This window comes from Falco rusticolus, chromosome 5 (assembly GCF_015220075.1).
Source record: "Falco rusticolus isolate bFalRus1 chromosome 5, bFalRus1.pri, whole genome shotgun sequence".
Lineage (NCBI taxonomy): Eukaryota > Metazoa > Chordata > Aves > Falconiformes > Falconidae > Falco > Falco rusticolus.
Genome location: NC_051191.1, coordinates 88,790,336 through 88,817,868, shown reverse-complemented (window position 1 = coordinate 88,817,868; position 27,533 = coordinate 88,790,336). Strand labels below are relative to the sequence as shown.

General features: G+C 47.4%; 1 protein-coding gene across 1 annotated transcript; it reads right to left on the bottom strand.

Annotated features, from left to right (window-relative positions):
* On the bottom strand, positions 1 to 27,533 carry ATP1A1 (ATPase Na+/K+ transporting subunit alpha 1). The gene is made up of 23 exons (XM_037388318.1): positions 27,300 to 27,533; positions 19,592 to 19,699; positions 18,306 to 18,365; positions 17,061 to 17,264; positions 16,590 to 16,703; positions 15,926 to 16,060; positions 15,611 to 15,728; positions 14,383 to 14,651; positions 13,119 to 13,317; positions 11,586 to 11,695; positions 10,061 to 10,195; positions 9,305 to 9,497; positions 8,633 to 8,808; positions 7,949 to 8,085; positions 5,899 to 6,049; positions 5,153 to 5,321; positions 4,378 to 4,532; positions 3,889 to 4,012; positions 2,964 to 3,109; positions 2,708 to 2,838; positions 2,020 to 2,121; positions 803 to 894; positions 1 to 346 (listed from the first exon to the last, which is right to left on the bottom strand). Exons 1-23 carry the CDS (start codon positions 27,309 to 27,311, stop codon positions 318 to 320), a joined length of 3,069 nt encoding a protein of 1,022 aa, XP_037244215.1. The 5' UTR covers positions 27,312 to 27,533; the 3' UTR covers positions 1 to 317.

The window sequence follows — 27,533 nt, the reverse complement described above, 5'->3', positions numbered from 1 at the left end:
TGGGGGCATCCTCTTATAATCCATCTTTATTTGTAAAAATCCACATATAAAATCTTCAGTTTCCTTTTACAAAAAAAAAAAAAAAAAGGCACATAAAACTACTCAAACTCTCATCCCCATGGACTGATGGTCAGACACTCCCCCCACCCCCACCTCCCCCTTGCTTTCTCCTCCAGTCCATGTTTCTTCACGTTTCCTTTAGTTTCAGCTCACTCCTGCCCAGGCACAGTTCTGCGCTTGCAAAGATGAAGTACGCACACAGGGGAGATGGTGGAGAGGTGGCATGGGCTGTGCGTGGAATGTTTTACAGGCGCTTTTTAGTAGTAGGTCTCTTTTTCCACCCAACCTAAAAGAAAAGGGAGCAAGAAAGCAGGTTTAGTCTTGAGGCAGACCAATATGAAGTTCATGAGAGCTGCTTTTAGGCTTCGAAAGCTTGCACTGTAGCACCTGAACTAGTAAGTGACCCATCACAATGGAAAAATCGTGACAAATTGTTAATGCGCTGCAGTTTTTGGGCTCTATACCAGCTTTCTAGAACTACCCAAGCATTGATCAGTCTTTTCCACCTCCTTCAGTGCATCAGTACTTTCATATACTGCTGGAGAACGAAGGCAGAAGGACAGAGGAAATCCTCAATTTGAACTCACTGCACTATTGATGTCGAGGAAGGGAAAACACAGCAAAACACATCCCTGCATAGTGCTCAGCACTGGGGGTCCCTGAGCACTGTCAGAGCTTCTGCAGAGCTCAGCAGCGTAAAAAGGTGGGGAAGGAAATACACAGATTAGCAGCATATTCTTACCACCAGGGTTGCGTCTGATAATGAGCTTTCTGACTTCATCGTACAGGAATATGAGAAGGGAGTATGGGAAAGCGCAGAACCACCAGGTTGGCCTGTTTGGGAGAGGAGACAGTGAGAACACAGGCAGCGGAGATGCTCTCTCTTCGCCTAGCGGAGCTCTGACTCGACGGCACAGAAGAGGGCAGGAAGGCTGGCATGTCCCAGCTTGCCAGGGCACCAGCTCCCACAAGGCTGTGGTTTAGCTGAGAATCCTCCAAGCCAAGAATTACCATCAAGTCTTCTGCTGCAATAGGTTCATCCACTTTTGGATATTAATTCCAGCACAAGGTGTGTCATAGCACCTTTGTTCATCTCCGTACCAGCACCTCCCCACCTATTAATGTAGCAATATTTCCTCTAAGTACACACAACCTTTGTGCCCACAGCCTTGCTCACTTGAACTGCATTGGTTTCCCCAGATTTACACGTGCTAACATCTAGCTGCTGCAGGCATTGGGCAGAGGCCAGCTTTCTTCAGAAATGCTGACACTTCAGCACCAAACTCTAGACAACACTTCTGAATGGATTGCAAGAGGTACCAGGGTGGGTTGTTGGTTTTGTTTTTTTTGCAATGAAAAATTTCGTGGCACTTAGGACTGTTCAAAGTTTGAGACTAAGCCCTGGACACAAAGTGTTGCAACACTGTTGAGCAATGCTTAAGATGTTCGCACCCTCCCAACATCAGAAAGTTACTATGCACTAACTGGTCATCTGCACCTAACATAGCATCCTTCAAAAGATTTTTACTACTTGTGCCAATTCCGTGGAAGGTAGAAAAAGGCACAAGATGTCATCACCAGTTCTTTAATAAAGAGTCACCTGGCCTGTGTTTCAGAGCAATTCAACTGGCTTTCTCTGGAGGTGCAGCCCCCTACCCATAAAATACTCCACGCAAGTTAAGTACAAGAGCAGCTGCACTACAGCACAGTGGCACAACTGAAGTCACGTTGCTAATTTTCAATGGGGCACTGAACTGCAGGCTCCCCACAAACAGTAAAGCAAAGCAAACCCCTGGTGTGCCCCACTACAGCAAAGGACCACTCACACCCTCTAGCCTGAGCTCTTCTGGGTTGAGGACTATGTTTCATGCTCCACAAGCTCACTTTTATCCATCTCCCCACCCAAGCACTACCATTCTGCAGTACAGCCTGCTGCACAAAAAACGTGATGCAACTTACTTGAGAGGGTACATCCTTAGAGCAACATCCATCCCAGGGCAGTAGGAGAGGAACGCAGCCAGAGCGGTCTCCTCAAAGAGACCAAATATTAAGATCTTGTTCCTAGTAGAAACAGAAATGCAGTCAGGAACAAAGTACTCTCACAGATGACATCCTGAAAAACCACCTAGTTGCCACATGGTAGTCGATAGAAACAGACATTTTGGTCTAGCCCAGAAATCCATCAGGTGGGGACTATCAGGCCATCCAAGCTGATGGCCCAGCTGTCACAAGGGTATTATGTCTCTAGACAAAAGATACATTCCAGTTCACAACTAAGTCAGCCAGCAATTGCTTTCATTACAAATTCAGAAGGCAGCTGGGGTTCACGCCACCAGATCTCTTGATCAGCTGCTCTGCTGCTGCACAACGCTGTGCGCTGGAGTATGTCACTGTCCTTCCAGGTGGGCTAGCTCCCACAGCCAACAGAAGTCAGCACTTCGCACTGTCTCAGCCTGACTACTGCAACAGGTACTACAAGAAACAGAGCACCCCGTCCCTCTTATCCACTACCAAGGCACCACACTGTTCAAGACTTATGCCAAGATCCCCAGAGAGTGCTGGGATGAAGAACTAGATTGCCATGTGCTGGAGAATACACAGAATCCAATTCTAAATCCCTCCATGGACAGCCTGACTTATGACTTACTTCATCCCCTGCTGGAAGACAGAGTTTCTTCGGGTCTTACAGATGATCAAGTCTGCCCACTGCACAACCACAATGCTGACGAAGAAGGCTGTATGGCAAGTGAACTCCACTATTTTCCTCTGTTCGTAGGTCTAGAAAGCGGACAAAACAGAGAGCATGCATTCAGACATGCTGCCTTTGCTCTGGTGCTCACACCAAGTTCAGCAGGCGTTTAGAATTCTGGCTGGCAGCCTCCAAGTGGTGCCTCACAACTTACCCATTGCTGCCCATAGCTGTCTTCCACATCGTTAATCCATCTGTCATCCCACTGAACTCTGATCCCTAGCAAGCCAGAAGGCCAGAACCCGTTCTCTGCCATGATTACAAAATAGGTGAAGAAACCTCCAAGGGCCTGGATCATACCTAAACACGTAAGAACGAACGACAAAAAACTGATGAAGCTACTGTGCAGTGCAATTATTAACAGAAAACAGTTTGCAGGAGACCCCAACCACCTCAAACATTACTCCTTGAGGGGCTCAGTCTCCCATGCAGCAGCTATAGAAATAGTTCACACTAACATCAAACTCAGCTGCGACTCTTTTGCTGAGCAGCTTCTCCTCCCAGCTTTGTACAGAGTTACTTCTGTGCTGCCCTGTGCTGTGATGGCATAGTACTCAAGGACACAAGATAAAACTCCCTTTGTATTCTCATTAAGCCTTGGCCACCCCCAATCCTTGCAAAATATAGTCAAGAAGGTTCCCAAGGTCTGCTGCAATTAAGCATGCGCTCCTGTCCTGTGAACTGGGCACGTCTCTGTAGCTGCCTTTAATCAAGACTCCTAATACTGTGTGTTTAGGGATACGCTGGAGAGAATCCTTTACTTCTAATTAAACTAACAATGGGATCTATGTTCTTGCTGAACAAGTCTGAACCAGAGGAGAGCTGGTTGTCAGCCAGTTCCTTTACAGCGCTATGCAATTAAACAAAATTACTGTGAAAGCAATTCAATGGATCAAGCTGCACAAGCCACCGCTATGTGCCACAGGGGCAGAATCATGGCAAGAGCTCTTAACAGCCTGAGGTTCTGGTTTATACATCCCAAACCTCAACTCTACCAGAGCAGTCACTGACTCAGGATGGCGTATAACCCCCACTACCACCGAGTTCAAACTGGTGCCAGAGAAAACAGACCAGCTTACCAATCTGCCCATAGGCCATGCTGATCAGCCGTTCATTCACCAGCTTGTCTGTTTTGGGATTTCTGGGCTGCCTCTTCATGATGTCACTCTCTGCTTGCTCATATGCCAGGGAGATAGCGGGGACCTTGGGAGGTGGTAGGACCACTGTTAGAACCATTTCAATTTTCCACTGTGTACAGCCTTCCTTGCCCCATGTTTTCAACCTGACAAACAGCACCGCCCAAAACCTCTAGCTGTAGTATTCAAGAGGGACCCTACCCCACCCCCCACCCCCGGTTTGTCCTTACATGGAACTGAAGGATCCTCAGACTCTGAAAGCCATGAGACAGGGAGCACGGATTACGAGTACCAAACAGTCACTGATTTTAAACCAGAACGCTAGAGAAAACTGTATTTAAGCATTTTCCTTCCACCTGCCTTTTCTTTAGGGTACCCAAGAACACCCACATTTCTTCCCAAAATTTCTTCCTGACACAAAAAGACATTTACCATGTCAGTGCCCAAGTCAATGCAGAGGATGGTGACTGTTCCTAGTGGAAGGGGTATGTTTGCAATGATGAAGATCAGAAACGGTGTGATTTCAGGAATGTTACTGGTCAAGGTGTAAGCAATAGACTTCTTCAGGTTATCAAAGATCAGGCGCCCTGTGGCAAGGAAGAGAGAACAATGCAACTCTCACTAATCGGCAGAAAGCAGCCAAGTAGCTCATGGGCAGCTTCAGTAGCACTGAGAGGCAAAATGCTAGTGCAGCAAATTGTAGAGTTCTCTTGCATGTAAGGATGAGACTGTGTGCTCCACGCACGGCATCGCCTATAGAGAGTAGTATTTTTGGTCACATCAATCAATCAGGGTTCACTGCATACTAAGGATACTAAGCCCTGGTTTCCCAAGATCGTTAGGAGCCCCTGAAGGTACCCTCTGCTCTGTTCCTGTTTGAGAGCTATTGCTCCATCAGGGAGGAAAATGTGTCAGACTCAGCTGGCAAAGATGACTGTAAGGTCAGTGTTAAGCAAAAGGACAAAGTAGCTTTTGTTGCTCAGCTGCTTCCTACTGTTACTCATCCCAAAGCGTCATGCTGGTCCCACGGAAGGGGAGAAGACCCTGAAGGGAGGAGGACAGCACGGCCCTCCTTGAAAACACTTATCATGGAGACAAGCTCAAATAAAGGAGAGCCCTCCAGATGCTTCTGTTTCAGAGGGAATCAGTAAGTTACATTGCTGAAGCACACCACTTTGTGACTACTGTAGACAAGCTATAAACTCACCTTCTTCAACACCAGTGACAATGGAGGCAAAGTTATCATCTAGCAGAATCATGTCAGCTGCCTGTTTGGAGACATCTGACCCAGCAATGCCCATAGCAACACCAATGTCAGCCTTCTTCAGGGCTGGGGAATCATTCACACCATCACCTGTGACTGCTACAATAGCACCCTAGTCACAAGAACAGGGAGAGAAAGACTGAAATCATCGTGTAATAGCTTTCCGGCCCAAAACATTTCTCCTGTCTTTCAGGAGATGAAGCATAAAATCTACTTCACTTTACAACAAAGATACCTCAGTTTCTCCTTGTCCTCCCCTCACCCCTTTCCCTGTTCTGATCAGGCTTATCAGAGAACCATGCTGCTCTCCCCAAAGGTGATGCTGGACAATATATAAACATGCTGAATCCTCATCTCCCAGGCACCTCCAGAGCATTTAGAAATTAAACAATTTAAATACCCTAGGATCAGAAGAAAGCCTCAGTAAAAACGGAAAATGTTTTCCTGCAAGACCCTTATATTTACGTATCGTAGAGCAGCCTGACAGTTGCCTTCAGCTGCTGAAAGACTGAGATCTAGTCTGGTTGTTTACTTGAGGGCACTGAGAAAACTAAGCCCTGCCACTTCAGAAGGCAGCATGGGTTGACTGTGGTTTTATATATATATATATACACACACACACACAGAGGTTTACGTATATCTCTCTAGGGATTTCTCCAACATGAAATCCCTGGACTCCCTCTCTTTACCTGCCGCTGACAGCCTTCCACAATTATAAGCTTCTGCTGAGGAGATGTCCTGGCAAAGACAATTTCTGTATGATGAATCAAGATGTCATCCAGTTGCTCACTAGTCATATCCTTCAAATCTGAGCCATGAACAACACAAGCTTTGGCATCTCTGCAATCAAGAGACAATATCATGTTTTACTTCACAAGTCCAACTAATTTCTCATTAGCTGTATTTGGCCCATAAAACTATGGCTCTCCAGAGCTCTAGGGAAAGACCAACTCCTGCTGTGACTAAATACTAATCCAGGCAGCCTCTGCACAGAAGTTTCACACTCCACGGTAGATGGTGAACACAAAGAAAAAGACAGCACCAAGCAACAGACAAAAAGCCCCATGAGCAGACTCATTCTTTCTACTGCTTTTTAAAATGCACCAAGGCAAAAACTATTTGTTACCACAGCTCTTGGCCCCTCTGCAAGAAAGGAAGCCCTGGCTGAGGCAGTTGGCTTCCACCATCACGAGAGATGCTGCGGTCTTCTGCCGGCAATCTCTTTTGCAACAGGCTGATGATCTACACTTGGCTCTTCACAGAGAGAGCCCATCCTATGCCAGTTCAACTATTCCACACTCTTCAGCAACAAAAGCATGCCACGTTATATTTAGACTGGTTCGGTACCCTGCACGCTACAGCAAAATACCACCTCTCTCACTCAGCATACCATCCCTTATAGGTCTAGGAGACTGTCCACACAGATCGTGACATCACCCAGTTTAGACAGGGAAATTCCTTCCCCACCCTCACAGCCAGCTGCTGACCTGCTCAGTCACACAGCCCACTGATCCCCAGCCTGCACTGCCAGGTTGGTAAGTTACCCTCAAAAAAAAAAATACCAAACCAACAAAACCACTTCCCCCGCGCCCCCCCCCCCCAAAAAAAAATTTCAGCCACAATACTTGTCATCCTCAAGCTATTTCATTCCACAGGGTGTCTCTATTCACAGTTCATAAGCTAGGTGGCTACCCTCCAGCTCAAACACAGGCTGGGTCAAGCTAAGCAATGCAGACAGCCCAGCCATTCTGCAAACAGCCTGCTTATGCCAAAGGACATTTTCTGAGGATGCCTCAGTTCTGCACTAGGCTATGAAGGCAAACATTAACCTCTTAAGAGGAAGGAATTCCATTTTCACATTTATGCTGCTTCTAGCTACTGGCTAGCATCAATTCCTCTACCCAGCCCAAGTCCTGCTCCCTTTGCCCACCTGCAGTCAGACCCAGAAGTCCGAGAGCAAGAGGGACAGAGCTGGGCTTTGAGTAATCAAGTTTATAGGTGTCATTTCAGCTCTTTTCCCTAAAGAGTATAGAACAGTTAAACAGAGTTTACTTTTGGTAGCCCATTCAGTCTGGACTGTGACTAGCTAACTGGGTATTTTCTTTTTACTGGAGTTTCCCCATGAACCTGTAAGTTGTATTACTAAACAAGCCTGACTAAGTATACGTCTGAGGGCAAAGCTAGACTATTTAAAGATCTGGAATCACAGGAGTACGTGCATTTTGGGCTCTGCAACAGCATTGCTCAAAACAGTCCCCAGCCAGCCACCTCCCTCCCCCATGCCAATTCAGATGCTTTTTCCTGCCTGCTACATTGGGCCAGTATGTGGGGCTTGCACAGTGACATGAACCAGGCAGGGCAAATGCTCAGCTCATGGGGAAAGAGTTAATCCTCAGAAGACTTCACCCAGCCAGCTGTTTCTCTCCCCCAGCATGGGGACAGACCATCAGGACAGGCAGCTACAGGGCCAAAAAAGGATGAAAGAAACTACCTGGGTTTTCTGTATAGGGCTTACTCCTAACTACTACCCATGCATAAGACACAAGCACATTCAAGACAGCCTTATGCATTGTTCAATAACTCAAGATACACACTGAAGAGCCACAACATGCTGAGCAAAGCAGACGCTGCGAAGCTTTTCATGTCTAGAGAGAGATGCTGAGGGATTATCCAAGGCAAGAAGAGAGGCAAGGGCTTAATTCTTTTAACAGCTCTGGCCTTTCCCCCCAGCGTCAGTACCTAGGGTTGACCTGGCTGACGGGAATGTTGAGTCGAGCAGCAATATCTTCTACTGTTTCATTGCCCTCAGAGATGATGCCCACACCCTTGGCAATGGCTTTGGCTGTGATCGGATGGTCTCCAGTAACCATGATAACCTGAAACGCAAACAGACTGCCGTGAAACCCTTGCCTGTGCTGCAGAGCAACACTGCCCAGAAGGCAGGGTCCCCTGAGACTAAAAAGGCCACGTGGCTTTTGTTCTGCTAGCAAGCCCTGGCACAGAGCAAGGCTGAGGTACAGGCAGTAACCTATTACCAGCATGCAAGGGATTGAGGTGGATGGAAGACAGAAAATTGCTAATCCTGAGTCAACAGATCCAGTTCCGTTTCCAGCCTGTGCTTTGCTCTCTCATCTCGGTCAGTACTGTGGGACATGCAGAACACACCTGAGCCAAATCACATGCTTTGGGACACCGCACCACCAGCGCCTGCCAGTGCTCTAGCAGTTTGGAGTCTAACTCATTTTTTCGGTCCGTTAACACACAAGCATTTGTATTTAACTCAGAAATGAAGCCTGGAGTAATGCTACAAAAATCCTCATTAACACTTGTCTTCACTCATGTTACAGTGACACAGAGACTAAGGGAAGCCCTTTACATGCACAGGTATAGAGCAAGGCAATTTTCAACCCAGGAGTAAACTACCTTGATCCCAGCGCTTCTGCATTTGCCCACAGCATCTGGCACAGCAGCACGAGGCGGGTCAATCATAGACATCAGTCCTACAAAGCAGAGTTTGTCTACAGGAAAGTTCACTTCGTCTGTATCAAACTGGAAGCCTTCAGGGAACTGATCATCAGGCAGAGCCAAGTGACAGAATCCTGTAACACATCAAACCCATGTTTACTCTGTTCCTACAGATCAGGAGGCAGAGAGAACAAATGCTTATTGCTTCTGCAAACAGCTACGCAAGAATAACAGGGCAGTGTCAGAGGTTTAGCCAAGGCTACTGAGGCCGGAGCCACGCTCCTATTCTGATAACTACTAGCTGTTGCTAGGTGCCCAGACACAGCTTGCTTCACATGCAGTGGAGCAAATCTAATACCACGTGGCCCCACGGAGACCTGAAGGTCCCAAATGCTCTGCTTCATTTTGATCTAGGCAACCCAGCCGCTGGGCAAGACAAGACCCCGCAGGCTGCCTTTTAGATTAAAGGCTAAAGGCAGGACCTGTTCCTATATGAATTGCTGAAGTGACCTTGACTCAACACCACGCTATGGTTACGCTGCAGGAACACAGTACTTAATCTGTGGGGACTCTGCACAGGAGCATGAAGGACAAATCTTTTTCCAATTGATAAAGGCTGCTGTTCCTTACCTAACACTCTCTCCCCGAGGCCTCCCAACTCAAGGTAGGCATTCTGAAAAGAATCTTTCATTTCCTCGTCCAGGGGTTGCACTTTGCCATGAATAAGAATGGTGCTGCAGCGATCCAAGATCCTCTCTGGAGCTCCCTTCATCACCAGCAAGTAACGGGATTCTGATGGATTTGCATTCTTGTGGATAGACAGCTAGGGTGGAAGCAATGAAATTGTTTTATAGACATGTACTGTGAAGGTCACGAGTAATCACCATCTCTCAGTGTTTTGTGCCTACGGTAACTTAGGACAGTTTGTGATATTCTGCTCTGCTTTTCCTTTACCTGCACTTTAAAAAGAGGTTCACAAACTAAGGAATTACTATGTATACTTTAACATTCACATTATAAGCACAGATGTTGCAGTGGCCTTTTCTGTATCCAAGTTCTACCCGTTAAGGCCATTTCCTAGCAGTTCATTCCTATTTCCAGATTTGAGTTCTTCCATTCTCCACGCATTACTGCTGCACAGGAGGGAAGCATGCCTGGCCATTTCACAGCAGCGTCATGACACCTTAGGGTCAGGGCAGCTCCAGAAGCTTTTATGCAGTATAACTGATATGGTCTGTTCAACTTAAATTCATAGTCTTCAGCAGTCTACAAGCAAGCAATGACTAGACAAGATTTTGGTGCCAAAACAAGTTTTGAGGCACACTGCGTGCAAATTTATGTAAATGTGTCACACAGCGGCTCTCCCTCAAGAGAATACACACTTACCTGGTACTTGTTGGTAGAATTAAATGGAATCTCCACCACTTTGGGATACCTTTCTCTCATCTCCTTGACAGAACCACAGCATAATTCAATGCATTTCAGAAGTGCAGACTCAGAGGCATCTCCTGCCACAGCTCTCTGAGGGAAGAGACAACTATCAAAGCATACATCCCAGTGGACTCACCACAGAAGATCAGATATTTTTAAAAAGTTTATTTATCTCAGCCTAGTCCCAGCTTCTACATAACATGATATGAGAACAGGGAATAAATAATTCTATTACCTACCACTGACAAATACTGTATTTCAGATGCCAGGCCTCCCAGCCTGAGAGAGCAGCAGTCTTCTGGTGCCAAAGTCAAGAAGCCCTTTTAAAGGGCAGAGAAAGTCAGATAATCAGGTGCAGTCAGAGAAAGAGAGGCTGGAAGGTAACCTTTGAGAAGAACGGCTGTAAGCCGTTTGCCACGACGAACAGCAAAGGCGAGATGAAGACTGATGACATACACAGAAACACTCGCACGTGCTTTCCCACCCCAATGTAAGATCATCTTATCAAGCCTCTGGCAGAGAAGATTTAATCTGTCCACGCCTCCTCCCTCATAAGGTTAGAGCTCAGAGATTGTAGATGGGGTTCTCAGTTCTGGAGAACTCTGTGTGCCCAATGTCCTGCTGCAGTTCTGTTTGCTGCAATTTGCACCAAATTTCTTGCTCTTCTGATCTCTTTGTGATGAGAATTTTTTTATTATTTTTTAACTGCTTTTTGGTATCTCAAGACTTTTCAACCCTCCCGCCCCTCCCAAGCCTTCCTTAGATGAGAATAACTCCAGCTCTTCATCTTGGGTCTAAAAAACATGACCTGAAGTTACAGTCAGAGGAGTGCTAGAGAAAAAAAGTTTGTTCCATCATTTCTATTACTACAGCATCAGAACACCCTTGGGAAGAAGCTTACTAAGCAACATGACTAATATTTGACAGATTATAAGCGCTGTACAGTTAATTTCAACCCTGGCTGGGTCACAGTTCAGAAGTGGGAATCTGAATTGATATTATGCTGGTGTTTGCACCAGTGCTGAACCAGCAAAAGCTTAAGAAACCAAGACTTGCCAGCAAGAACAGACTGGCTAAAGACAAACAGTCTCCCACTGCTGCTCCCCAGCTCTGGCGTCTACTCCCAGCTTCCAGAACTGGGTGTTTGTAGCTGTGTACAAATGCCAGAGATAGCAGTTCTTAGAACAGCCATTGAGTAACGTCTAGAAAAGCCTTCTGGTCTTTCCTAGCCCTGTCAAGTATCTGACCTCCCAAACAGACTGTAGATGCTAGTGGGTGGCAGTGAGTCTGCTGTAGGAAACATCTTCCCAGCCCAATCTCCTCTGCCTGTAGCACATCTATAAAAGCACCAGACTGCAGAAAAGATTAAGAGCAGCAGACACCCCTGCTTTGCAGGTTCCTGTGACCCACAGGACAATCTCACTACCATTACAAAAGGGTAGTGGTAGGAACAGAACAAACATTTCTTTTAGGAACTCACCTTCAGAATTGGTACATTTTCTTGGTTGGCCTGAAACACAGCACGGTTGCAAAGACCTGCAACTCTGGACAAAGCACCCCAAGTAGCTGAGCTCTTGTCAAAGGAAGCACCTGAAAGCAGGGGAAGAATGTCAAAAAGCCCCCCCCAGAAAAATCACAGAAGCCCAGAGTCCCACAGGCTTGGAGCAAGAAGCCTTTACCTCAGAAATAGGAAATTAGAGCCTGCTAGCACACTACAACTCTTTCAATCCTCCTCCTTTCCCAGGTAGTTGATGAACAGCTGATTATTTTGAGACCTCAGGGTCAAATAGCAACAGTGCAGGAAAACACCTCTGCTTTCAAGATTCCAGCAATGGCTGGCTCCAGCAGCAGCGGCCATGCTAACTTTGGCCAAGGGATTCTGGACAGACATTATTCTTTCAGAGGGGCTTGAGTAAGGGATGCTGGGTTCCACTTTATCCATCACCCAGGAACTGGATGAAATAGCTCCCAAAGGAACAATGCTTAAGTAAAGATACTGCTCCTCTCATGCTGGCTCTTAAGTTGGCTTCAAGGGAGATTAGTTGAACAGCCAGTTAACTGATAAGCTAATGTACTTTCCATGAAGTGACATCTTCTAAGTTTATTTCTACTGCAGCCAAGCCAACCGTTGCCAAGCCAGAACTGAGAGCTTCCAAATAACACTTTATTTATAGCTTGTTACTTTGCACTAGTTGTAAAGACCAAGAACAGTAAAGCAGCTCTTTTAAGTGGTTCAATCAAGCACAATGTTTTGGAGTGGTTGGGGACAGGGCGCAGCAGCAGCACTGGAAAAAGTTTATGCTAATAACGTGTTGCAAGCACGACGTTTCACAAGCTAGACAACAGCTGGAAAACTCCTGAATTTGGTTGTACTAAACAGTTCTGGAGATGCAAGTACCTCTCTGAACTGCACAGCACATTGAGATTTCAGATTCTTATCAATATCTAAAAGAAACTTCCTGCTGAAGTTTTACTGTCACTTCATTCACTGCTACCACTCCGTAAACACAACCAGGGTGTTCTGGGAAAACCCCTGTTCAGGGCAGCCATCTAGCTCAACATGGGAAATTTCCATCTGCATCTAAGTCTCAAGTAGTTTACTATCAGGGTCAAGACCTCTGCTGTCCATGCTTTTAGCAGAATTAAGATGGGGCAATTTCTTCAGATACGCTTTGGCAAAACTAATCGGGTACTTTGAAGTGCAGAACAGTATTTGTACACACTGGACAAATATAAGGGGCTGAACATTCAAGAGACTCAAATATCAAACCAGTAATTCTGACAAAAACAGCCTATACAGAGTTTAAGGATTAAACAGAACTGGTACAGCGCAAAGCTTTCTGTGTGTCACCAAGTCTTTTAACACTCATTGTAAATAGTACGTCAGAAGCCCTTGCACTGTGAACTTCACTTGTACTGGAATGCTAGAAACATGGGTTCCTAGAAGTACAGGAAACTCCATTAAAAAATAGCTTTTTTCTGAAATGCCTCAAGTGCAAAGAAATGGTCTTACCACTCTGGTTCTCTGTAGTATCAGCCTCATGAATCTGATTGTCAAACCACATATGTGCAACCGTCATGCGGTTCTGTGTCAGAGTGCCTGTTTTGTCAGAACAGATAGTGGACGTGGAGCCCAGGGTTTCCACAGCTTCCAGGTTCTTCACCAAGCAGTTCTTACGAGCCATACGCTTAGCTGTTAGCGTCAGACATACCTGGAGACAAGGAAGATGACAGGTTGGCTGTGCTTGTGCACCAAATCACTGCTACCCAACTCACTGTGGGTATGGAACAACCACCAGCTTACATACCCTGCAGTGATACCTAACTCCAGGCTCACCCTGCCAGTGCAAAATAAACAGCAGCATTTAGGCCCAGCTGCTAGATTTAAACGACACATTTTCCTCATCACAAACCGTCCAGAAAAGGACCTGCAAGATTTCAGTCTCCTGCTTCTTAGTGTGTTGGGAAGGGATTAACATGCCCTAGACTAACATTTTGGTTAAAGTCGAAAACTGCAAAACAGGTGGAGACAGGCCATGTATGAGAAAGGCCTGAAACAGGTCTGGTGACAACAGGGCTGAAACTCACCAGTGTAAGAGGACAGCAGCTCCAGCTACCCTTTCTCACCAGAGGCTCTTATCTGGTTCCTGCTCCCAACTGTGCATTTCCCAGCTCCATTGCTGCTCTGCCTCCTGAGGCTGCATGGAAGCCCCCAGCCTTACCCACCGCCTCCCCCTGCACAGCTGAGCACACCTAGATACTCCCACCATCTCTTCAGGAAACCAAACTTCACACCTAGATACTCCCACCATCTCTTCAGGAAACCAAACTTACAGGAACCTCTGCCAGGTCTCAGATCAAAAGCCAGGACGGGACTAGAGTGACGCTTGCTGGATGCTCTGCCAGCCATTCAGGGTAGGAGGGCTGGAGCACACGTGGGTGCAAAAACCCTGAACAGTTGTAACAGGAAGGCCCCTTCCTGCCACAGAAAAAGGCAAGACAAGTCCAGAACCCCTAGTCTTGCTCACTTCAGTTCTACAGTGCCAAGCCCCTGTGCAGGCCTAGCTTAGGGACCCATCTTCATTAGATAAAACAGCTACAGGACTTGAGATTGATTCAGGCAACTAGTCTAAATACACCAAATTTACAAGGCCTAGCCATATACACTCACCACTCCATTACTTCAGCGTCTACCTCTGACTTCACACTGATCATGAAGCACTCCATTTTCTTAAGAACCATATATGCAACTCCATCTTCTTTCCAACTTCACTCACCGTGACTGTTGCAAGCAGCCCCTCAGGGACATTGGCAACAATGATCCCGATGAGGAAGATTACAGCCTCCAGCCATGTGTACTCAAGGATGAGTGAAAGGATGAAGAAGGAGACACCCAGGAACACAGCAACTCCAGTGATGAGGTGAATAAAGTGCTCAATCTCCATGGCAATTGGAGTCTTTCCCCCTTCCAGTCCAGAAGCCAGGCTGGCAATACGGCCCATCACAGTGCGATCTCCAGTGCTAATGACAATGCCACGGGCGGTGCCTGGAAGAGAGACACGTTTCAGAAAACAAAAACCTCTTCCCCAAACACGCTGAGTTTGCTCAGCCTGCCCTAGAGTTCAGCAGTCTCTGCCCAAGATAATGCAGGTAGGTATTATAATGGCCAAAGTCCCCCACCGTAGCATTTCGTACTCTCAAGAGTAACCATGAGAAATAAATGGAGGTAAGCGTTGCACAGGACCCTCGTGTCAGACTGCACACCCTCTCCCTTCTATCCCAGGGAATCAAGTGCCAACTGCAGGGAATTAGAAGAAGCCATCTTCAAGAAGCAGTGTCCTCTTCCCTTCTTTAAGGGAAGGCCCATTTTTTCTCCCCAAGGCTCTTGAGAAAGATCAAGAATGTCCTTCAGTTCTGCTGGGTTGGGGGGGTTTGAGGAGTGGGAAAGAGCAAGGGACAAGCTGCTGGTGAGAATTTGTCAGGACAGGACACAATAGGAATCAGGCAGAACCTTAACCCATCACTGAACAGTCACACCTTGACGCCCTGTGGGTTTGGAAGAGATGCTCTGGGCTTCGGCACAGACTGCCTACCACCATGCTCAGAGCTCCAACAGGAAGTTCTGCCAGAGATACCCGAAATTCCTGCTTTCTGCAGCAGCTGTAGCATTTCTTATAGCTCTGCCTAACCACCTTGCTTCACATGATGTTATCTGTGCCTTAACACTGCTGTAGCAAGGCAGTCACGCTTTACAGCACATACCTGCTCCTCAAAGGAGGAGCAAGAAAGAAAAACCCCAAACAGTAGTGCTGTGGAGTTGTCTTTGTTGTACAGTACTGCAGATGCAACAGGCAAAGCCTTTGCTGGGAACTTTCAACCTGCTCTTGCATAGCAGGAGTAGGCTAGCAGCTAATACACTAAACTCGCACAGCATTTGCATTGCTTACCTATGCAGTTCAATCCCTAGCGTTATTAATAAGCTAGGGAAGTGGGAGAATCACATACCTTCCACGCAGTTGGTGGAAAAGAAGGCAATGTTCCTGGTCTCCAGCGGGTTCTCATTGGAGAAGTCTGGAGACCTGGTCTGAGGCTCTGATTCACCAGTAAGTGAGGAGTTATCCACCTACATGGAAGAGAGTACTTTGTCATACACAAGTAGGCAGATGCCTTCAGCAATGAAGGCTGATAAAGCAGCAGGCACTCCCCCTACCCTTCTCTTCCACTTCACCAGCCATTCACAACTTAGAAGGCACTCTTTTAAACCCAACTAATTCATCATCCTTCATAATGAAGCTTTCACACAGCCCGTCACTGCTGTACCTTGCAGCCATGAGCAGATATGATCCGAAGGTCAGCTGGAATTCTATCTCCTCCTTTCACCTCCACTAGATCTCCAACTACAACACCTTCAGCATTTATGCTGATCTTCTCACCATTTCTGACTACAAGAGCTTGCTGAAAGACAGTAAAGAAACAACCTATGTCAAAAGCAATCTGAAGAGCTCAAAAGATCAGAGTATCTTAAAATAGTTGTGTTATGGTTCTACAAGGTTTCTACTTGTGCCAAGATGTTTATCTCTCATACGTGTCATTTAAGAAAAACAGCTATTTTTGTTTCCTTGATATTAAAGTTCCTTGTTACCAAGGTGACAGTGAGATAGTTAGGTATAATATAGACTTTTGTGAAGGATCTGAGTTTTAGTGCCCATCACACCAGTTACTGAGCTTCCCAGACTATCAAGAAAGTGTCCTATGAACATTAATAAGCTAGTGGAACTCACAGGGTGCCAGGGACTGCCCTGGCCTATTAGCAAGGTTACTTGGAGCCAGAAGAGGAAGGAGTCTCATAGACCCCTCAAAATTAAAAGCTAGTAACTCACACTAACAGCCAGGCCTTTTGCAATTGAGACCGATGTTTTAAATAGTTAATGAGCTTCAGCAAGCTACAGCTTGGCAGATCTCAAGGAAATGAAGTATTCCATACCTGAGGCACCATGTTCTTGAAGGACTCCATGATCTTGGAACTTTTTGCTTCTTGGTAGTAAGAGAAACAGCCAGTAATGATAACCACAGCTGCCAACACAACACCCAGGTACAGCTACAAGTAGCAGAGAAAGTAAGTCAAGAGGATGATCTGCCTGGAAGACTTCCAGTTTGTCCAGACAAATTGCTCAGTATTTAAGTGCCCTGTTACAAGGCATGGAGGTACTCGCAGTCTCTGTACATTTTGTACACAAAGGCCATCCACAAGCTAGTGTTGTTAACACAACACAAAGGAAGTTGGCTGTCCATTTAGTTACGTGGAAGCACTCCAAGACATGTTAAGCTCACACAACTGGATTTCCCGTGCTTATGGGAAAACCTTCTGGACTGAATGCTTAGAGGAAGTTAATCTGCTTTGAGCCAAACGGGCTGCTCGGTCTGCCTTTGAGGTAAACCAGACATTTTTACTTACATTATCATTGTTGGGCTCCTCCTCCATCGCACTTTGTATGCCATAAGCCAGAAAACACAGGATAGCACCAATCCACAACAGAAGCGAGAATCCTCCAAAGAGCTGCCGACAGAACTTCACCCATTCAGGAGTGGTGGGTGGGGGTGTGAGAGAATTTGGGCCATCACGAGCCAAAATCTCAGCTGCACGTGCAGAAGTCAAACCCTAGAAAAGAGGTTCCTTTCATAGGCATTGTGGCAAGACTGACTGGGGAAGGTAGCTCTGAACTTGGTTCATGTTCTACAGCAGGTATAAGGAGATGCTAACAGGCAATGGAGATCTCCACAGCTGCCAGGGCTCTGCAACGCAAATGCAGGACATGAAAGCCAAGTGCCAAAAGAGGAGCTACAGGATGCTGGATGCTACTTGAGGAGCCTGCAGGCTGTGGGGCTACAAACATTAAAGAAGGGCAGGACAAGAAGGCTACAGCAGCAGGAGGAGGCTGCTGAGAAGGCTACAGAGCTCTGCGGGACAGCCCAGTGGAATCCATCCTATCAAATTATGGAACAAGTGAAAGCTGGGAGCCATAAAAATGATGACACTTTGGACTGGCCTTCCAGGAAGCTCAGCTTTCAGAAGCCAAGGTCTTTGACAGAAATATGCAAGTCTCTGCTGTTACAGAGTAAGAGCAGGCTCGTTGCTACATGCACTCATGCAAAAAATTTATTAAGCAAAGCAAATGAGAGCCAAGGTGCAAAACCACTGCAGTGCTTCTGCACTGGACTTTGATGTTAGCTAGGACATTTGCACACCTCTTCCTATAAAAGAGTAAAATTTTAACTGCTACTAGCCATCATGAAGTCTCCGGGCATGTGCTAGCTCACTAAACTACATCTGCAATACAACAAACATTTGCCTTTATTACAAGCTTCCCAGGGAAAAGAAAAATAAATCAAAGAATCAACTTGACCTTGGAACAATTCAGACACAGATAACAGTGACTTTGTTTCTAACAAAGTCACTAAAGTATTGCAGCCAGGCTGTACAGTGGGAGGATGAAGAGAAGTATTTGTGAGCTCAACAGTTCTCCCAAAGCCTGGGAAAATTAATTGGAGGAGGGGAGATTAAACAAAAAAGAAGAAAAAAAAAAAAAAAAACACACAAAAAAATCCAGACCACCCAGATCTCCCTTTGTGAAATGCTCTGAGCCATAACTGTTGCTTTTCAGATCAGGGCAAAGAGGGAGGGAAAACAAAGTCTACCTACTCGACTCAAGTCTGTTCCATATTTACGATGAAGTTCATCAAGGCTCAGCTTGTGGTCATCCTGAAAGACAAGAAATGGTTTAGTGGGGAAGAAATCACAGTCCCTGCAGGCTGATCAGCAAGAGCTGAGCAATTCCACCCCCACCCCAGGTCTTCTGCCCTTAACAGTTTGGTGAGCTAGCAAGACTCTAGCTCGTCTTCTCTGTGAAGCGAACCTCAATCTCATTCTACAAGTCAAAGCAGTCTCATTTTTAGTGTTCTTGTGACTATTTGAGTACAACATGACAGCTTTTTAAACAAACTCTGACTATTTCTTAGTGCAGTCTTTACACCCCCAGCAGATTCTGTGAAGCCTCAGTGGGTGATTTTTTTTGGGGGGGGGTGGGGTGAGGGAGGAGGGAAAAGGAAAGGAGTTGGGAAGGAAGGTAGGAATGCACAGAAGATTAACCCTGTAATTTCACGCATTTTGAAGTAATGCTGTCAGCTTAAGCAGTGTTCCTTCTGCGAAAGAGGCTCCTTTTCACAGCCAGGTTTCAACTGGATCACATTGGTGCAGAGCAGTGCCTCACTTAAAAGGTTGTGTTGAAGGGAGCAGATACTTAAGTTAGTATTGCCACTGAACACAAAATCTCTTCTTGGAGTAAGCTTTAGTATCCCCTCTCCCTAACAATGGGGCCAAAAACGTAAAAGCCCAGACTCAAATCCACAGCAGAGAAACAAAACCTGCATCATCTTCAAGGAGCAGATTAAGCTGGATGATGCTCACAGACAGATGTATAGCATCATCCAGCACTCACAGCTGGGGATGGGAGACACTCCCCATAGCCTCAAACAATTAGAGGGAATAATACTGAGGTCAGTCTGAGCAGAGGCCAGCAGTAAATGGAGCTGTACAGACTCAACTCCTCAGCTGGACTGAAAACAGCAGTCTCACTCACATGAGAGCACAATAAAGCCTGCAACACCGCGATCCAGACAGCGCTTGCCTGGGTGAACAAATGCAGCTACATTGTGCTACAGGTAACACAGGCAAGTGGAAACTTGGGTTGCGTGTCAAGTGCCTTTTGAGAAGCAATGTTTTCAGGGCCTGCTGCGTGATCATCTTGACGCTGAAACATGTGCAGCACATCTGGCTTGGAGACAGAGGGGACAAGAAGGGAGTTCAGTGCCTTTGGTCACACTATGCTGTCAGCACACTAGCTCTTTCTCTTTTAGTCACAGGTGGCACATGGCTTCGGGGATAGTGAACATTCTTAAAGCTGCTCTTTCCATGCCCTACACTCTTACCATTGAGACTTCCTTTTTAAGCTCATCCATATCCCTCTCCTTCTTCCCCTTTTTCTTCTTTGTGCCATGCTCTGATGTAGCAGTGGGCTCATACTTGTCTCTTCCAGCCTGCAATAGAAGACACAGTACTGTTAGAAATGCCCTACCACCAACTTCTACAGCAGCAGATGTGAGCTATGCACGTGAGACTGCCAGGCACACAAAGCAATTACAGTTTATTATAAAGTTGTCTATCTGGACTTTAGTAAAGCCTTTGAAACAGTTTCCCACAGCATTCTCCCAGAGAATCCGACTGCTCGTGCCTTGGACAGGTGTACTGTTCAACGGGTAAAAAACTGGCTGGGTGGCAGAGCCTGAAAGGTGGTGGTGAATGGTGTTACACCCAGTTGGAAGCTGGTCACAAGTGGTGTTCTCCAGGGCTCAGTACTGGGGCCAGTTCTGCTTAATATTGTTATCAATGAGCTGGACAAGGGGATCAAGTGCACAACTTCAGCAAGTTTGAACCTTCAACCAACATCAAACTGGGCAGGAGTGTTGATCTGCTTAAGGGTAGGAATGGTCTGCAGAGAGATCTGGACAGGCTGGATCAATGGGCCAAGGGCAACTGTATGAAGGCTCACAGTGCCAGGTCCTGCACTTGCGTCACAACAACCCCACACAATGCTACAGACTTGGGGAAGAACGGCTGGAAAGCTGCCCAGCAGGAAAGGACCTAGGGGTGCTGGTCAACAGTCTGCTGAATACAAGCCAGCAGTGTGCCCAAGTAGCCAAAAAGACCAGTAACATTCTGGCTTGTATTCAAAACAGCGTGGCCAGCAGGACTAGGGAAGCGGTCATCATCCTGTACTTGGCACTGGTGAGGCAGCACCTCGAGTCCTGTGTTCAGTTTTGGGCCCCTCACTGCAAGACAGACATTGAGGTACTGGAGCGTGTCCAAAGATGGGCAATGGAGCCGGGGAAGGGTCTAGAGAACAAGGCCTGTGAGGAGCAGCTGAGGGAACTGGGGGTGCTCAGCCTGGGGAAAAGGAGACTCAGGGGGGACCTTACCGCTCTCTACAACTACCTGAGAGGAGGTTATAGCAAGGCGGGGGTCGGTCTCATCTCCCATGTAACAAGCAATAGGACAAGAAGAAACAGCCTCAAGTTGCCCAGGGGAGGCTTAGATTGCACATTAGGAAAAATTTCTCCACCAGAAGGGTTGCCAAGCATTGGAACAGCCTGCCCAGGGCAGCGGTTGAGTCACCGTCCCTGGAGGTATTCAAAAGGCAGGTAGACGTGGCGCTTCGGGACATGGTTTAGTGGTAGACTTGGCAGTGCTAGGTTAACGGTGAGACTCTCATGATCTTAAGCCTTTTCCAACCTAAATGATTCCACGAAACTTATGCCACTTCAATAAAAGCCAAAATCAATAAATAAGAGCTCAACGGCATCTCCAACACACAGATTACAGCCAGACATTGTGCAAGTCTAGCTAGGAGGAAAGCAAGCAACATGCTATTCAGTCTTGATGCACTAGCCCCAGCTCAAGCTGAAAAAGTCATGCCTAAGTGCATACACGTGTTCCCTTCAAGGCATTAACTCCTCCCTGCCCTTTGCAGGTTCCCACGTCCCCTGGCAAGAAGCAGCCTATCAACTGAAGATAAATAAGAGGTGGTATCTCCGGCTGGTCAAATCTGGGGAATAAGTTCCAACACTTTCATTCTCAGTTTGGCACCCTAGCTGGCCCGTTACGCAACAGAAATCTGCTTTCAATTTATGGCAGTTTGACCAGCGACAATAGTACACAAAGCAGTAGTACACTTTCGCAGATTCAGTCTGTGCTTAGTCCTGCTTATACTTCACAGAGCAGATGATTCGCTTAAAGCCTCTTTATTCAGATTCTCATTCACTTACATTATGGTTGATTCTACATGAAATCATGCAGCAGTTTAGAACTTGTCATGACAGGGTAAACAAGCGTCTAAGGACAAACAAATCATGACATAGCACATATAAACATCACTTAGAGGGCAAAAAAATAAAGAGTTATAGGCAGAAAATCCCAAACTACAAGTTTGGATACCCTGTAAGGTACCAAACCCAGGCACCAGCACAGCCTTTACTGCGCAGTTCCTTCATTAAGCACTCCATACACTTCCAGACTCTCAGAAGCCTCCAACAGCAGCTTTTCCTTCCCTTCCCTTCTACATGGGACCTATTACATCCCTGACAAGTTTTATGCAATTAGATTTTCACCCAGTAAGATCCCAGAGATGTAATTTTGAGATGAAACAGCAGTTAGTGGCACCAGAGTCAAGCCATTAACAGGATTAAGAAAAGGTTTCAAAGGCATCGCCTTGCTTGATCTTTGCATGAGCACCTCACATCACAAACCAGATTCCTGAGAGCAATCTGGACACAGAAACTACTGTTAGGATTCAAGAACTGAACTGCCCTGTTGAGCAGCTAGCACGGCAAATTTTTATTATTTATTCCAAATAGAAACCAAAACCAAAAGTGAAACTACACGAAAAAGAAGGAAGATAACTTTTAGAAAAGAACCCCTCAGTCACATCTAGACAAGTATTTCCAGTGTTCTGAGAAACCTCTGTGCACACCGCTTTGCGGCCACACTCGTACATTTCGTGTGCACAGAAGCCCTCTCTTGCCCTGCTCAGTAAAAGCAGGCTTTGCATCTCCCATATCCTTGCACGCAGCTACAGGGCTGTGCAATGGAAACAGTTTTTAAAAAGTGGAGCAGAGCCAAGTTTTTTGCCTCTTCTCATCCAGGGAAAGGAGGCAGAACTACAGACTAGCATTCCTGACATTCTCTTCCCTGCACCTAAACTCTCCTTTCACTTCTTAAAAAAAGAAGCCACTGAACTTAAACCAGCATAGTCCTCACATTCCAGCATCACAAGAATTTGCCACAGGGCAATTCACAGAAAGTCACCATGAAGCATCTCTCTCCTGCAGTCTCTGAAGGAAACAACTCTGATTTCCGCTAGAGCTCTACCAGACAAGTTCAAACACAGTCCTGCACAAAACACATGCTTATTGATGACTGCTTGAGGCAAGAAATGATTTCTAACGCAGGTGAAGGAGCTGGTGCCTTGACTAGCAGGCCGTCACCTTCAGCTTCGCTCCTTCCCCCCAGAAAAGCTTGGCAAGCTCTTGCAGGTGATCTAAAAACCTCTTGGTTCTTTGAAACTTCGCAGTTACCTGTCTTACTGGGGGCACCAGTGAACAGCCCAAGAATATAAGAGCGTTTAGCTCTTTCAGCTGCCGAGACAACCTACAAGTGGGCAAGCACGAAAAGGCTCACTGCCCTTGTTCAAGCACGATTTTCTTAAAAAAAAAAACTTAATAAAACCCTCAGTGATCAGCTGCAGTCAAGACAAAAAGCAGATAGAGTTACTTCTTTCTTTAAGCACCCAAGCATTTGGGTCATAGTGGAATCCATCTTACAAAGGAGCTCAGAGTTCCTCAGTTAAAAAAATAAATAAATAAAAATAAAGCACAACACCTTCCCATCTGTTGCTTTAGTATTGCATCCCACCCTTACAGAGCAGGTCAGTCAGTAGCATCAGTTTCAGCTCTTGCTACAGGATCGTTTCATGCAGAGTCTGAACTTCCTGCTTCATCATTCAAATCTGAACATGACGCATAGATCAGAGAAAGTCCTGCCCCTTTCTGTGCTTTCAGGGCCGTTGTGTCTCTTCTGGCAAGATGAGCCCAATCTGTTCAACAAAGCCTCATGCTGGCTGGGCTGCCAGGGGACAAGGGGTTCATCCCACCCCTCAGCGCTGTAGGATTTCCCTTGCTCTCCCCTCCTTTTCCTGCCGTACAATAAGCAGGTGGCCTATGGCACTTCAAATCCACGTCTTACGGAGAATTAATCACATGGCTTGAACACAAAGGAAGGTCTGTCTCATCAGAAATGTCACCCCATTACTTGACTTAGCCTAGGAACTCTGACTCATCAAAACTGCCACAGGAAAAGCAACACAGGGGTTTTTTTTATGCAAGATCCTTTTTTTTTTTTCCATTGGCTTAAGCACAACATTTGTACATACCAGTGTAAGAATTTTTATACAGCCCCAGAAAATCCTATTGTCTTTCAAATACAGCTTATGCTTTTCCCCTCCACACTAATTGAGCCATTCATGGCTGATGTTCTCAATACAAGTCATGATTGACCAGGAAACGGGAGGGGTGCAAATCATCAGGCAAGCTCAGAAGTACCCTATTCTAACATCACCTAATCCAACAAGAAATGTCAAGTAAGAGCCAAAATAAATTACGCAGTCTCTGGAGGCCTGATTTGTTCTAGTACTTATGTCATTATAATCAACTGCGCAGAGAAAACAGAAAAGTTACTGTCCTGCTGCCTCATGAGACAAGTCACCAGTAAATACATTAACCAGATGAATCATGATACAGACTATGCTTATTGGACTGGAAACACTGCTCATGACCCTAGCAAGGACGCTAATGCCTTCCCTTGGATCCTTCTCACTCCCTCTGCAAGAACTGTGTTCAATCCCCTATCTTTAATCAAAAAGTCTAGTCAACTGCATCAATTGAACATACGCTCAGCTTCTAGGACAGTACAAAGCAGCTTTTACTCTACAGCTAATAATGGCTCATCGCAAGCAGACTGCTGCTTCCCACATTATGGAAGGACAAGCTCTCCTCCCACAACAAGGGATCTAAACTTTGCAAGGGTTTTCATCATCTGGGTAAAAACAGGACCACCCACACACCTTAAGCCTTCTGTGAATATTAGCACAAACACCTCTACATCTTGTTGGAGCTGCTTGAAGATCTGAGTGCAGAGCTGACTTTCCAAATGCCACCATTGGCACGGCTGAGCAACCCTTGCTAGGTTTTCAGCATGGTGAAGCTACAGAGTGTTGTCACAGAATCACTGAATGGTCACGGTTGGAAGGAACCTCTGGAGATCATCTAGTGCAAGCCCCCTGCTAAAGCAGGTATCTCCCACAATTCTTTGCCCAGAATATTAGTGCATCTTTACCATCAATCCAGACATCTCTAGTAGCTGTCAAGCACATAAAGACAAGTGGACTGGACACAGTTCTCCCCTAGAGGAGCCGGTGACTTCAGCTGCCTGGAAAGGCCTGGGTGAAGCATGAACTTCTGCAGTTTTCAGCAGGTCAGGATCCCACCAGGCTGTGGGACTGAAATCCACAGGGACAGACGACTTGCCAGAGAGCCTTCACCCTGTTGCACTGCTATTGCAAAAACGTGTATTGACTAGGCGCAGGGCTTGCTTTGGCAAAAGGCGTATCCTCTAGCCATAGCAATAAAAAGTAGGAATGAAAAAGATGGGGGAGGGAAGAGAGTAAATATATTTAAGATTTCTTAATTGCATGAGATAAGGATTGCTTTGATTTGCATAATTTCCCCTCAGTTTGTCCATTATGCAATAAGCCTTCCTGGTTTCTGACAGGAAAAACCCCTGAACTGGGGTTCAGGCATTAGCACTGACCTCCAGAAGCAACCCAAAGCACGCACTGATGACATTGCGCTATGTCTGCGCGGCGAGGGAGACCGAGCAAAACATGCTGCTGTCTGCGGGCAGCCTGCAGGCAGCTCTGAACAGAAATGAAATCCCTTCTGCCTTCCTCCAACACACACACCCCCTTGGATAATCTGCTTTTTGGGCTGAACGACACGGGCTCCCGGCCCTCCCCTTGTACTGTTACCATTTAAAGTAAAACAGGCGCTCCGATCGGCTTCTCCTCACAGCCACAGAGACAAGGAACTCGTTCTCTCACACTTATACTCTTAGATTCTCCTCCATCCCATAGGGAAAGAGGTTTCCTTTTTGGGCACCCTAACCCAGGGCAGGCACGTGCTGTTCAGTGCTGCAGCCACACACTGCCTTTTTCACAGCCTTGCCCTCACATCCCCATTTTTCAGGGGCTCCCCTATGGCCCGCATGCATTCTCACCGCTAAACAAACAAATCTTGTGACTTGCTACCAGAAAGCCTGAGGCAGCCATACCCTGGTGAATTATCCCTTGTGTCGGCACTTCAGTTTCAGGCCAATTGCTTTATGATCCACGCAACCTATGAAACCTGCAGTGGAAGCGAGACAGCTGGCAGCCCTCTATATTAGAAAGCATTTCTACCTCCTATTAGTCCAGCCAAGCCTCTGGAGGCCTTTTGCACCGCAGCCATATGTATACACATGGATTTTTCCATGATTTAAAGCATCCAGAAGACTGCACCACCACCCGATCCACCCTCAACATTTTATCTCTTAGATGACCTCTCACTGTACGCTGTACTACTACTACCTGTAGCTCACCGTACTGAAATACGCCACGCTGGGCTGCCAAGCATCAAAAGGACTTCACTGGGGCAGCAAAACCAAAGAGACCCCACCAAAAAAAACCCCTGAAAACCCATCCCACACACTCGTCAACCCTCTCTCTTCTGAATAACTGTCCATTCAGCCATGTTCTTGCAGCTCCCTTACTATTCACGAGGTTATGTCAACATTGCCGCTGTTGTACCGCTGGCGAGGACAATGCAAAGTCAAGGCAATGTTTGAACAGCGCCTGGGGAAGCGCGGAACACCTGTAGGCAGGGATGACGCTCCCACCTCCACTCCTCCAACCCTGCACCGTCACACTCTCCTTCGAGAAGCGGAGAAATTCAGCTTTTGGCTAAGCCAGCCTAAAATTACTAAAAATTCTAAAAAATCTCAAACAAAGGTAAATAAAAGCCTACACAACTCTAGCTACACAAGATAACGCAGGGAAGTATTTGACAGGAAAAAACCCAAATGTCCAAGCAATATATAAACCCCAGAAACTGGTCTTGTCTTTTTCAAAATTAAGAGAAAATCGGAGCAGCCCAAGAGGTGTTTCTGCTCCACACGTGGGCGCCTGGTCACAGCGTCCAACCCCAAGGAGTCTTTGCTCCTGTTTTCAGGAGCCTTCAGATACACTTCTCCTTTAGTTAAAAGGTACGATCCGAATTAAGGACTCCTGTCCCTGGGGTTTTGAACTAGAAACGCCACAGGTACAGGGTAGAACAGCTGCACAGCCTCCTGTGAGGCTTCTATCGCCCCAATTAACAGGACAAACATCATAAAGGCAGAGGCGATCATGTCCCTCCTGCCACCAGCCTCCCACAGCGCTCTCAATGCTACCCAAAGCCAAATTAGCCCTAATGAACCCTAATAATCCGGACAACTCCGCTTCCCCCCCGCCCCCGCCGTGAAGTCTGAAGCACTCTGACGGGAGAGGGGGCAGCCCCGCTCCGAAAGGGCAGCCGATAACGCCGGCCCGGGGGCTGCGGGCCCCACACGCGCGGGGGCGAAGGGCCCCTCGGGGAAGGCGGCGGGACCGGGGCCGCACGCCCCCCGCCCCAGCCGCGGCTCACCGGCGCGGGGCCCCCTCCGCGGCCATGTCTGCGGCCGGGCCCGGGGGAGAGGCGCGGCGGCGCCTGGCTCCGCCGTGACTTCCTCCCCCGGCGGCGGGGCACGCTGCTCGGGGCCGGCGGCACCGGCGCCGCCCTCTAACGGCCGCTACCGCCGGCTCACACACAACGTGGCCGCCACCCCGCCGCCCCAGACAAAGCGCGGCCCCGCCCGCTCCAACCGGAGGGAAAGCGGAGCCCGGGGGAACCCGGCGGCGCTCCCGGAATCTCCCCCTCCCGGCCATGCGCCCCGCCCCGGGGCCCCGCCGCTCACCCCCTTGCCCATGGTGCCGGGCGGCTGCGTGCGGCTGCGGGCGAGGAGCGGGGCTCAGCGGCGCCACGTGTCCCGGCCGGCGGCAGGTGCGGAACGGCCGCCGCTCGCCTGCCTTCCTCCGCTGCCTTCCTCCGCGGCTCCGCTCCTTCGCTCGCCCCCCTCTCGGCCCGGCCCGGGTCGCTCCTCTCTGTCGCCGCAGCCGCCCGCAGCTCCGAGCGCCGCCGGCTTCCCGCC

Bases quoted from the DNA above. Each gene is read 5' to 3' on its own strand.
- ATP1A1 (XM_037388318.1), bottom strand. The intron at 10,196-11,585 runs GTGAGTTCCTAA...CTCTTCCCTCAG, and splicing joins AAAATGTACCAATTCTGAAG to AGAGCTGTGGCAGGAGATGC. The intron at 2,839-2,963 runs GTAAGTTGTGAG...TCCGCTTTCTAG, and splicing joins ACAGCTATGGGCAGCAATGG to ACCTACGAACAGAGGAAAAT.